This window comes from Thermobia domestica, chromosome 11 (genome assembly GCF_964235325.1).
Source record: "Thermobia domestica chromosome 11, izTheDome1.hap1.1, whole genome shotgun sequence".
NCBI lineage: Eukaryota > Metazoa > Arthropoda > Insecta > Zygentoma > Lepismatidae > Thermobia > Thermobia domestica.
The window spans coordinates 17,112,673-17,124,957 of record NC_137464.1 but is presented as its reverse complement, the minus strand read 5'-3'; the positions used below and the strand labels follow the sequence as shown (position 1 = coordinate 17,124,957).

The 12,285-nt window shown below is 35.4% G+C and overlaps 1 protein-coding gene across 2 annotated transcripts in view; it reads right to left on the bottom strand.

The window, feature by feature from the left end:
• The window catches only part of Cbs (Cystathionine beta-synthase), a 42,784-nt gene that overhangs the window by 16,838 nt on the left and 13,661 nt on the right, over positions 1 to 12,285 (bottom strand). Inside the window, exons 2-3 of one of the 2 annotated variants that reach the window (XM_081730119.1) lie at positions 4,966 to 5,083; positions 1,618 to 1,724 (exon numbers count right to left, since the gene is read on the bottom strand). In XM_081730119.1, coding sequence (XP_081586245.1) covers positions 1,618 to 1,724; positions 4,966 to 5,063 — 205 coding nt within the window. In that variant the 5' untranslated portion in view covers positions 5,064 to 5,083. Of the gene's footprint in view, positions 1 to 1,617; positions 1,725 to 4,965; positions 5,137 to 12,285 lie in introns of both variants that reach the window. The other variant, XM_081730118.1, reaches the window with a different exon arrangement.

Genomic DNA, 12,285 nt, shown 5'->3' with positions numbered 1-12,285 from the left:
ATTATATGAGTACATCCAGGGGTAAAAGTAAGGGGAAACGCGGGGGGACGTCGTCGCCCCACTTCTGGAAAATATATGTGGTATCCCCCACTTTCTAAAGAAATTACAATGGGGAAAGATAGGCACGGGGGACAGAGTGACGTCAAGCGTCCTCCTACCTTTTCAAATTCACTTTTACCCCTGAGTACATCTAAATTTATATACCGTATATATCTCTCTGATTTTCCTGTACTTAGCTTTGAGGGTATGAATAACATTCTCTTTCTCTTTCTCTCTCTCTTGAAACGTTGAAACTTTTGAAGACAAGAAAATGAAAATGAAATATCCTTTGACCATCCGTATCGGCTGAAGATGAAACAGTGGTGGCTCTAAAGGGAATTCTCATCAGTAAAGGTTAAACTTTTATTGCTTCAAACTATTGAGGGAAGTCACATAAATAAATTACTCTTATGTATATACAAGGGCTGTCCAGAAAGTATCAGACGTTTTGGCCTATCGCGGCAGTGGGTGGGGCTGGAGTCGCCATCTTGGTATCAGTACTTTGCCACACTCACTACGTATCCAGCTGTGGTAGCGTGAAGACTGTGACGCTCTTAGTATGCTTTCTGTGACATGTTACAATGTGCACTACAATAGAAAATCCCGTCTCTTGTGAGGTACGTTCTATGATTAGGTTTTTGTTTAATGAAACATTGAAAAAGTTAAGGTGTGCGATTCAAAACAAGAACCGGAGAAAACTTAGCGCGAAGGTGTTGCTCTTTTCACGATAACGCATGTTCACAGACGGCCAGGCGTACTCGAGAGCTCTTGGATGGAAGGTGTTTGATCACTCACTATACAACCCGAATTTGGCACCAAGCGATTACCACTTGTTCCCAATGATGAAGACACGGCTCGCTACACAACGCTTTGATACTGATGTCGAACTGCATGCAGGTGTAAGCCAGTGGTTGAAATCGCAGATGGTAGATTTCTACCACGATGGTATTGAAAAACTTGTGCCACGTTAATACAGTATAAATGCCTTAATTTGCATTGCGATTACGAGGAAAAATAGCTTAAGAGTGTACCTTTCAAATATATATAATACAATTTGGTTTGTTCATTCTGTTATTTTTTATTATTATTATTATTTCAAAACGTCTGTTTCTTTGTGGACAACCCCCGTACATGAAATATAATATTAGGTAAATTGTCTTCCCTTAGTTTGTAGAGATAAACGTTTAACTTTTGCTGATGTGATTTCCCTCAAAAGCCGCCACGAATAGGAAGGAAAAATAGCACAATTGACAGTACTTAAAACGGTTAATTTATACATGAAGACGGAAAACAAATAGCTGAATACACTACATGAAAATTTCCCAATTTCTGAAGCATACGAGTTCCCAATGATTACAATACTTATGATGATTATGATAGTCACATAATGGTGAATAAGGTTCTACATCAATCAGTGGCGTATTTAGGGGGCTTCCGGGCTTAAGCCATCAGAAATTTTATTTACTATATTAAAGTAAATGAAATATCTTGCTGAATTTTCACATTTCCAGGACTAAAGTTAGCAAAGCCCCCTCCCCCTCGTAAATACGCTACTGATATCAATAAACATATACTTACACATTTCACATTTAAGTCCATGTGCTTTCGAAATGTTGTTTATCCTAATCATTGGAGTATCTCCAATATTATACAGAACATTTGGCATGATTTTCATTCGTTGTTTTCTGCAAATAAGAAGAATTTTTCAGTTTAGCCCAATCAGTTTCATTTGATTATTTGCTTAAATAATAACAATATTCATTTAAAAGTAAATAAATACCTTTGAATACATTCAAATAAAATTTGGATTCATTTCTATTTTACTTGTGCTTAATATTGATGTAAAACAATTAAACAAAATTCCGGTTCAATACAACATACGAAGGAATATAGACGGACAGATGAGTTTTAGTTTGGTGATGCGTGGTCATTACACTGGCTCCTATCACCATTACTTCTGTTTTTTTTTTTTTTTTTTTTTTTTTTTTTTTTTTTTTTTACAAAATACTGACCACACTTATTTAACCCGTAACTGGTATCTATGGTTAAAAAAAAAGATCCATATGGTTTAAATTAGTGGTGGGCACAAAAACCGGTTTTTCGATATTCGATTTTTAGAAAAACCGAAGCCGGTTATCGGTTTTCTCCAAAACCGGTTCAGTTTTTCCGGTTTTTTCCAAACTTTGTTCTATTTCTGGCCAGAATGGTGTTTCGTTGTTCTCCGGAAACCAAATCCATTTCCACAGAAATAGTTTTATGTGTTTTCGAAAAGTTTTCTCCGAAACCAGTTTCGGTGAAAAACCGACGGTGAAAAACCGAACCGGTTTTGGAGAAAACCGAAACCGGTTTCGGTGAAAAAACCGAACCTGTTTTGGAGAAAACCGAAATGTCGGTTTTCGGTCTTTATAGAAACCGGTTTTCGGTTTTTATAAAAACCGGTTTTGCCCATCCCTAGTTTAAAATGTGTTTCCCATTGCTAATGTGATCACATTATAGCAACGTGCTTTATGCTATTCTCCTCCTTTGATGTGAGTGTTACATCAAGATAACAACAGTGTTGCTGCGCTTTCTTCTTTTGTTACCAGGCACTATACGGATTTAAAAAAAATACCGTTCACGTAATTTTGAAGCTTGTAGGATACTGGCTGAGAGGTCACAGATAATGAACAAGGTTGTGCCCAATCAAGAAACTGAAATATTTTTGTTTCAGAGAGATGAGAAGAATTTCTCTGATGTTACTCGTGAAGTTAGTTATCACGAAATAAACTCTGAAAATGAGATGAGCGACACAGAGGTTGAAGATCAAGAAACTGAGGACATTTCTTGGCATCAGTGCTACAATTGATGTTGCAAAGAGTAAGAAATATTATTAAGGGAAGGATAAGTTTTATTTCTGTTGCATACAGCAAAAGAAATGAACAGTGTCAACACACCAAAAGATTTTGAAATAGAATTAGGAAAATCTCTGGTCACGAAATACATGCTTCGTAGACGTGGAATTCCAATGTTTCCAAAGATTTGGAAAATCCAAGTATCCAAGTTTCAGAATCCTGCGGTACTTCCGCAACAATTTTTATAAAGGTAGTTGGTGGTGAGTACATCAAATTATATGCCTGTAGCTTAATTCTCTCTATAAAAATTGTTGCATGAGTACTGCAGGATTCTAAAACATATATTTTTGGATAGCGCACATATTAGTTCCGACGTGAAGTATTGACCCGACTATGGTAGATCCCATATAGTTTTGGAGCTATGGACCTTTAAAGTTTTTTTTTTTTTTTTTCATGTTTCTGGCTGCCCATAACTTCGAAAGGAAGCATTTGTGCACCCAGGTTGGTCTATACTTTTTGTCTTACCTTAGTGTCACAAATCACCTCCCAAACGTTGTCGGTGTTGTTTTGAACTCTCTCTCTCTCTCTCTCTCTCTCTCTCTCTCTCTCTCTCTCTATATATATATATATATATATATATATATATATATATATATATATATATATATACATATATATATATATGTGTGTGTGTGTGGACATAAATACTATTTCAATTGTTGTATACAGGGTGTAACTTAGTTAATGTAACAAACGTCGGGAGGTGATTCCTGACACCAAGGTAAGCAAAAAGGTTCTATGAACATATAGCATATTGGGCATATTGGCAGAGTTCACGTGAGGGCCGAAAGCGTGGGAACAGTAAGTTCGAAGTGATAGATATTTACACGCAGAGAGGCACAATCCTATGTTCATCGAGCAGCTCACAGGAAATGTTCAAAGTGTCCGCCATGGACAGCAGTGCATGCATGACAACACCAGTTCATGAATTGGCGAACTCGTTCGAAAATACCTGGGTTATGACGAACAGTTGCACATTCGACATGAATACGATCTTCCAACGTTGACATCGGTGACAGGAGTAGTGTACACCACACTTTTCATGTGTCCCCACAGATAAAACGTCCAGTGAAAACAAGTCCGGAGACAAGGCAGTCCGGAGCGTCTTTGGAAGTTGCTGTTCAACCACCGGTGGATATTCACACTGGAGTACGCGGGATCCTCATCACACATGCACCACATGTTGAAGCGAATCGCTAGAGGAACATTTTCCAGTAATTCGGGGAGTGTATCCTGCAGAAAAGTCACATACTGTCCTCCATTCATTCTTAGGCGTAACATGTATGGGGTCGATCAATTGATCATGGGCAATACCACATTGAGTCAAATTGGCCTTGACGTTGAGTGACAAATATAGTCTATGATTCAGACCAGTGCTATTCAACTTTTTTTTTCTCCGCGTAGCCCTAGACACAGTTCGCCAACCAATTGTGTATCCCTGAAGCTATTTAAAAGAAATTAAATCGAAGTAAACTTATTAAACTTAATACACATGTTCTGTAGATTAAAAAGAGGGATAAATAAAGACCAATAAAAGGACAATCAGTGTGCCAATCAAAAGACTATTTACAGGGGGATAAAGTGCACACCCGAAAAAATTAACATGGAAAATTTCAAAATTTTCTTCAACTATGATCATTCAATAAATATTGGAAATATACTTATTTTAGGATTATACAGACACATCCATCCCACAAACATCTTCGCGTACCTCCAGAGGTACGTGTACCCCCGGTTGAATAGCACTGATATAGATAACACACAGAAAAGACAATATGGTTATAATTTTCAATTAGTAAGATGATTTTAGTATTGTATGTATTTTTTCTGCCCTTTCTCACTGTTATGGAAGTAAGTTAACAAATTTACGTAAGAAAATAAATTATTAATATTGTACGACTATAACAGGACAATTTTAGCAGCATTCTTAAGTTATTTGTTGTATGAGATATACAATATGTTATTGTTAACGAATACTATATGTAAAACTTATTATATAAAAATAATTATAAAGTAATATTAGCCTAATACTTACATCATTTCTTTTATGTGTGGCGATTTTTCAGTACTTTCCCTCTGCCATGTGCAACGACTTGGAAGGTCTGGACGGATAAATTCCATTTTTTCATTCATTCTGTACTTGTTACCTTTTACTACCATTGGTGTCATGTTGATAAGGAATATTTAAAATTTTCAAAAAAAAAAGCTGCAAAATAAAACATTTAATAAGAAACACAAAAATGTTTTGTATATTCCTTTAAGTTATATTTTAATTCAGTATAACATAGAGAAAATTCAATCCGCATTTGTCTTTCTAATTTGAAGTATTACATTTTGTTGGGAGCGGCAACCGTTTCCCATGTTTCACCTTAAACGCTGCTAACCACCTGCTTATAACGAAATTTCTAAGCCCTTTGATGCGAAAGTCCGTTATACTCGAGAAATTTTTGGTTGACAAAATAATAGTATTGAAAAAAAAAAAAAAACTGTTTTGAGGGTATTGGTGAAACAATTGTAATTCTCAGTACTGTACAGAGCTACTCTATTTTGCCATAATTTCTTATCATGGTTATTACTTCATTTTGAAAGGAGAGAAATACCAGCCAGAAATAATTTGAAATGTCAACATTAAACATTAATTTTATGCTCGAAAAACATAAAATGGCCCCGCTGCTAACATGTTTCGTTGCCGAATGTAATTACTTCATTGTACGCAAGTCATTATTTAAAAATTACTTCATTAGAATTAAAATTGTATTGCCTAGGAAATTCAGAACTGTAAATCCCATGTCCTCTAGTACTGTCCCTATGAACTTGAAATTATTCTTTTTACATGAATCTATACAGAAGAAACTTACTAGAAATGTAGTATATTTTGTAGTAGACATATATGCCCACATAAACACGCACCGCAGACATACTTTTCTTCCCTTATACAAGGAATTTGATCCTCATTTCCTCAGTAATGGGAACACATAACACTATTTCGGTATTAGCCTTCATTTACACTTACAAGTAATATATTCACTGTGTATTGATATAACCTCTCTGTAATTAAAACTTTTCAGTTAAGGACCATGTCCCATCGGTGTTCGTTATTCTGAATTTTCTATAGCATAATTGGCGAAACCACCGAGCGCAGTGACGATTTCAGGGGGTGGCCCGGGAGAAGGACCGGCCCTAGACAATTTGCCGCCCCGTGCACTGGCATCATTTGCCGCTCCCCTTTCTCCAGGAAGAACAAATCTTAAGAGACACGATTTTAAGTATGCTACTCCATCATGAACAACGAAGGGGAGGGAAAAACACTCGCACTCAGAAAGGCCTAACACTACACATACAATCTCGTTGTATTTGTTATTTTTCTTCAAATAAGATCTATTATGTTAGTGAAAGATAAAGCAAACACACTTGGAGAGGAAAGATGGTAATCCTATTTATGGAATTCAATATCGAACTTCAATCTCAATATATCAGTTTGCAATTCCAGTGCAACCAACTCTTTTATCTTTATTTCCTGATTTCCCTTCTACATCTGTAAAATAATAATAATAATAATAATAATAATAATAATAATAATAATAATAATAATAATAATAATAATAATAATAATAATAATAATAATAATAGTAATAATATAATCTTGTTTCCACCTTCAATGATAAGGAACGGGTGCAATGCTTTTGCGCACACTTTCTTCCAGCTTATCATTCCATGCAGATAAGAAGCAAAACAAATAATCATTTTAATGCTTTTGCGCACAAAATGGTATGCAACGTTGCCAATTCATTCTTTTATTTTAATATACAATATATTTTGTAGGTTTTTTTTTTTTTTTTTTTTTTTGCAAAACAAGACAGGACTCATTTGATTAAATAAAATAAACTAATTTATTAAATTACCTAAGTAACTTCAACTACCTTACTTTCTTGGCTTCTTCAAACACACTAACTCACTTATCTAACAGAATACATAGCGAGACAGCAAGTGGTTCCTGATTGGTTACCGGCTGCTGGCGGCAGCCAATCCCGTGACAGCTTCCAAAAGGGAACTACAAAAATGAACTTTTAATTAACGACTTTCACTTGGCAGTAGTTCGTTAATTAAAAGTTCGTTTTTGTAGTTCTCTTTGGGTAGCTGTCACGGGATTGGCTGACGGTAACCAATCAGGAACCACTTGCTGTGTCTCTGGAACTTGTTAACTACCAGATATGAATATATATATACTGGAGGATACTGAGAATAATTGTAATCTGTTGAAACTGAGACGACAGTATGGACTTCGAGATATCAACTACGAAGAAAGGCGCACCATGCATAATAATGGGAGGTTATAAATATCGTCGTTTCCGTGAAGGAAGAGAAGGATTAATATGGAGGTAAGTTAAAATAGACTTACTAAATTGGTGAGAGCAGAAACTTTTGTTATTCTCAGATTGCTTTGTGAACAATTTTAATTTCTACAGACTATGTTGACGTTTATAATCCTTGAGTTTAAAGTAGCTTACTGTGCCTCTCCACTGGCTAAAGTAAGGTAATGAAGCAGTGGATGTAAACTAACTTAATACTCTAAGATTTCGAACATTTTCGGTTTTGAATACATTTTCATACAAAAGTAGCAGAGTTAATCTATAGACCTTTTGGTGAGGCACCTGCTTATTATTGCTCCATCTACTAATAATTGATTACTTACACCAAACCATTAATTTTGCAGGTGTACCTTGAAAACATGCTCGTCTACAATTGAAGTTGATGGTACTGAAAGCAGGGTATTACAGAAGGGAGTGGAGCATAATCATCAAGGGATTATTGAAAATGTTAACAGGCATTTGTTGAGGATAAACTGTAAACGTCGTGCTGTAGAATGCCTTGACGAACGGCCAAATAAAGTCATAAGAAAGATTTCAAAAATGACAAGCTTGAACAAGCTTGATCATAAGGTTATGAAAACATGCAGAGAAGCAATGTATCGATCTCGGAGGAAGAAAATGCCCAGTAAACCAAAAAATATCACCGAAGCTATTCAACAATTGAAAGAAAGAACGAACGATATAACTATGGCTGGAGAAAGGTTTCTGTACGTCAATGAAGCAGCGCAAATAGTCATTCTTACATGCAATAAAAACATCAGGTATGTGTTCCTTTTTAGTTATTGTTGATTTTGATGTTTGATGATTTTGATGTTGTTTTATATAGTTGTTTCTATATAGGCCTAGTGAAGAAAATGTTTCGCTTCTATGTGTTCTTTATTCTTATTCGGTATTATTATTCCTTTATTCTTTTTTCATTTCAGGTTCTGGTGTGATTTCCAGGACATGGAATTGTTTGCTGACGGGACATTTGCATATTCTCCACGACATTTTGCCCAGCTATATACCATTCACAGCTATAAGAATGGATATTATGTTTCTCTATGCTTCGCGTTATTGCCAAAAAAGGTAAACAGACTTACGAAGATATGTGGAAGATGGTTATCAGTTTAGACGCAAGAGTGACACTCAGATATATTTACACAGACTTTGAAAATTCTGCCATAGAAGCTATCAGAGTGATGTTCCCAGGCTGTGATATTAGTTGTTGCAGGTTCCACCTAGGCCAAGCATGGTGGCGAAGGATACAAAGTGATAGCGATCTTTCCACCGTCATTACAACAGCCAGTTCTATTCTAATGCACCTGATGTCCATAAGGTAGTATCAGTGTTACTTGAAATACAGCATGAAACACGTTTGAAGATCGCTTCGGTACGGAAAGGTGATTCGAAACCACAAAGGAAAGAAGAAATTCAAAGGAGGGAACAAATCATGAAATTATACAGGTACTTTCAAAACTCCACACACAGCGAAGTTTCGAGAATGAAATATCTTAAAGTTGTAGGACACAAATTTCAAGAACTAAAGTTGTAAAAAATGTACCATACAGCAGAATTGAATACAATAAACATTGAACAGCAGAATTGAATATTTCTTTCGTATCTTTCATATTTACCCTTATTCTCTAAAGTATTGAAACTGTGCGCAACTGCATGATTTGCTTAAGCATGATTATATTGAGATTTAGCAACGTCGCATTTAAAAACTGTGCGCAAAACCACGATTTTATACTTTTCGATCAGCTGTCAATCAACTACAGATTATCGTATATCTTTGGGAGAAAACTGTGCGCAAACGAGGTTCACCCATAAGGAACTTATTTGTGACAAAGACAAAACTAGTTTTCATACCCAACAGGTGTTCGCTACTGTTCGAGAATTGAGTTCTTGTATTTGACAACAATCAAGCAATTTATGCTGGGATTTGTTTGACCGTTTGCTTCAGCACTCTCCATGTGACAAACTAATGCAACATAAACATGATTTATGAACGTAGTATTCAAATAGAAGGCCAGCTTAGTGAATATAACTACCATCATCATGAAGTCTTTTTCCAACGAGAAATATTTATTTTAAATAATATATGTAGACCTACTTATGACAGGATTTTGCCACCCCGTGCAAATGAAAGTGTTGTAGATAAGGTAGAGCTGGCTCTGACCCCGAACGCATGAAATTTTCCCTATAGTGCTCAATGTGTATTTCCAGTATTTTCGTTAATACTTTCTACCCCCTAATGTATTGAAATTCCCCTCACTCGGAGAAAATCTAAAATCATCACTAACACAATGTATTCTTAGAACATGGTAACAATTTAGTTTTGTAATTTATTAATGGTTTTATTTTTTCACTGAGTATTTTTTTTTTTCATGGCAACAGCAATTTTTGGCATGAGCACAAAACGTGATAGTTCTTGGAGCTCCTACAGCACGAAGACGGATATTAAGACATAACTAGAAGAGGTAGCGGAGGGATACATAAATAAAAAGATAACCTTCATGAGACCTTACAGACAGTATTTGTCTTTTAGCGAGCAATTAACATGACCTTATTAAACACTAAGCAAGATGTCTGTTTTTCTTCTTTCTTTTCGAAGCTGCATCATTGCTTAGACTGTCGCATTTCTAAAATCATTTCTTTTTCTTTTTTCTTTTCTTTTTCTTTCTTTTTTTTTTTTTTTTAATCAGCAAAATTGCTTTGTCACTTTATAACATCCTAAATCAGTTTTATCTTTACATGTTCTTTTGAAGACTATGGTGACCGAGTTTTAAAACTAAATGCTTCAGTTTCCTAGTTGTATAGGCTTATTATATGTCTTCAGGAAGCTTTCTAATTATTGTTTTAATTGTTAAGTTAATAAAGACCAGCTGAACCTGCGCCCTCTACACAGCGTATAATTCACATATGAATGTGAATCTCCTTGTCATTCTTTACAACATCTGTACGTCCTTTTACAGACACCAGTGAAGAACTGATAAAAATCGGCAAGGGGTACCATAAAGGGGAGATTTTTTAATTATTTTTTTTCAATATCTCTCACCATTTGCAAGATTGAGCCCACTTCTAGTTGGAGTTTCTAATTCATGTATGATCAGTGTTTTCTTTCTTCTTACATGCAATATGTAATAAGCAAATACATTACATACACAATTATAATGTCAGTGATATATGGTGTTCATTGGGCTAAACACTGCAAACAATAAAGATTCATCTTAGCCTGGAGAAATGGTTATCCTTCGTTTTTCATTATCATTTGGTCAAGAAACAAACGCCTGAGAGATATATAACCCCCATATACAAACATGTTAGTTGGAATATATAACTCATAGGATATGACGCTTTTCTAAAATTTCAACACTTCCAGTGTACCCCTAAAAAATGTAATAAAAATAACGGCCACGCTTTTTAAATAATCAATTAGAACTGGACAATCTACACAAAATTTGAAATCGACCAACGAAAACGGCACGTTTCTAACACTTGTGGTTTACGAAATCTCATTGTCGCAGGGATTGGAGACAAACTTATAAACCTAGGATTTTAATATATAGATTGTCTTATTTTTGGAGCTCATAGGTCATCTGGAAGTATTTTTTGAAACTTCGGGAATTGATTTTTCTTGAAACCATTCACAGAAATATTACGTTATGTTTAGGTATCATATATCTAATTATCAAACAGAAGTCAGAGCAGAGATATATATTTTGTAGTAGGGAAGCCACGAAAATCCCCTTGTTCAAGCTTCTTTTCTTGTCTGTATGTTTAACACATTCACTGCATCATTGGGGAAGGGCAGGGGTAGCAACTGCCCCGCCCTGAGTTTGAAAAATAAACATGTTTTAATCAATTGTATAGTAATATACAGATAGAAAACTTGAAATTCTTGTATGAGTGGCATCTTGCACCCTCTAGCCAAATCTGAAATGACGCACTAACTGCTACACGGCAAAACAAAATATTTTCCTGGGCGTCACAAGGTTTTATTACAAATAGGGATTAAGAACTTATTACAATAATTAAAAAAAATGTAATTAATATTTTTTAGGAAGCAACTTCAGGGTTTTGCGCAGGGACCTACCCATCAGATTGCATGAACGCTACAGTATGGTAGCATGAGTTGCCTGCGCACCACACAGCTCGCAAGGTTTAAAAAAAAATGTGTGAGAGTGAGTTATATTTGACTCACATGGCGCTGGGAAAAATTAGCGTGAGTTTAACTTAATTTAACTCACATGACAGTTAATGGGTAAAACTCAGCGTAACCAACGTCAGCGGTTTACTGCTAAATCTACAGTTCTACAATTGCGTCTAGCGGTGAAATTTGTTTGTCTGAGGATTGGTGGAAATTCTGGTTATTTCAGGAAATAAATCGTTACATTGCTTTTCAATATTTAACATCACACAACCACTGTACTGTATGCTATGTTTGTTTGTTGAATTCAGTAGTTTATTTGTGCAGTTTTTGTTGCTTATGGAGTGTATTTGAGAAGTTTCTCTCGACAGCAGAAATAATAACAATTAACGATCATCTTTAAGGGAAATAAGCTGCCAACTGAATGGGGGAAAATGTGATTATCCTTCGAGCAAAGTTCAGGAATTAACTTAAAAAAAAAAACTGTAATTATTTGAAGCTAACATTCCTCTTCGGCACCTGTGCTATACGAGAAGGAACTTATTGCTTAAAGGAGGCAGTCGCAGTGGCTCAAAGGTAGAGCGTTCACCTCTGGTGTGTGGGGTCTTCTCCCATTTTATTCATTTCACCATTGCATAGATTTCTCATAATCACCATTTCCTTTAGTCTAGTTGATATAATCGTGGGACGTAAAACAAAGATTTTATTGCTTAAAGAGAATCTGAACAATTTCTCGTATTTATTTTCAAGGGAGCATTTTAATTAATCTTCATCGGCGACTTCTTTTACCGTGATTAAATTCTGAAATACAGAGTAAATTTTTTCAGGCAGCTAAATCTGCTGGCAGCAAAAA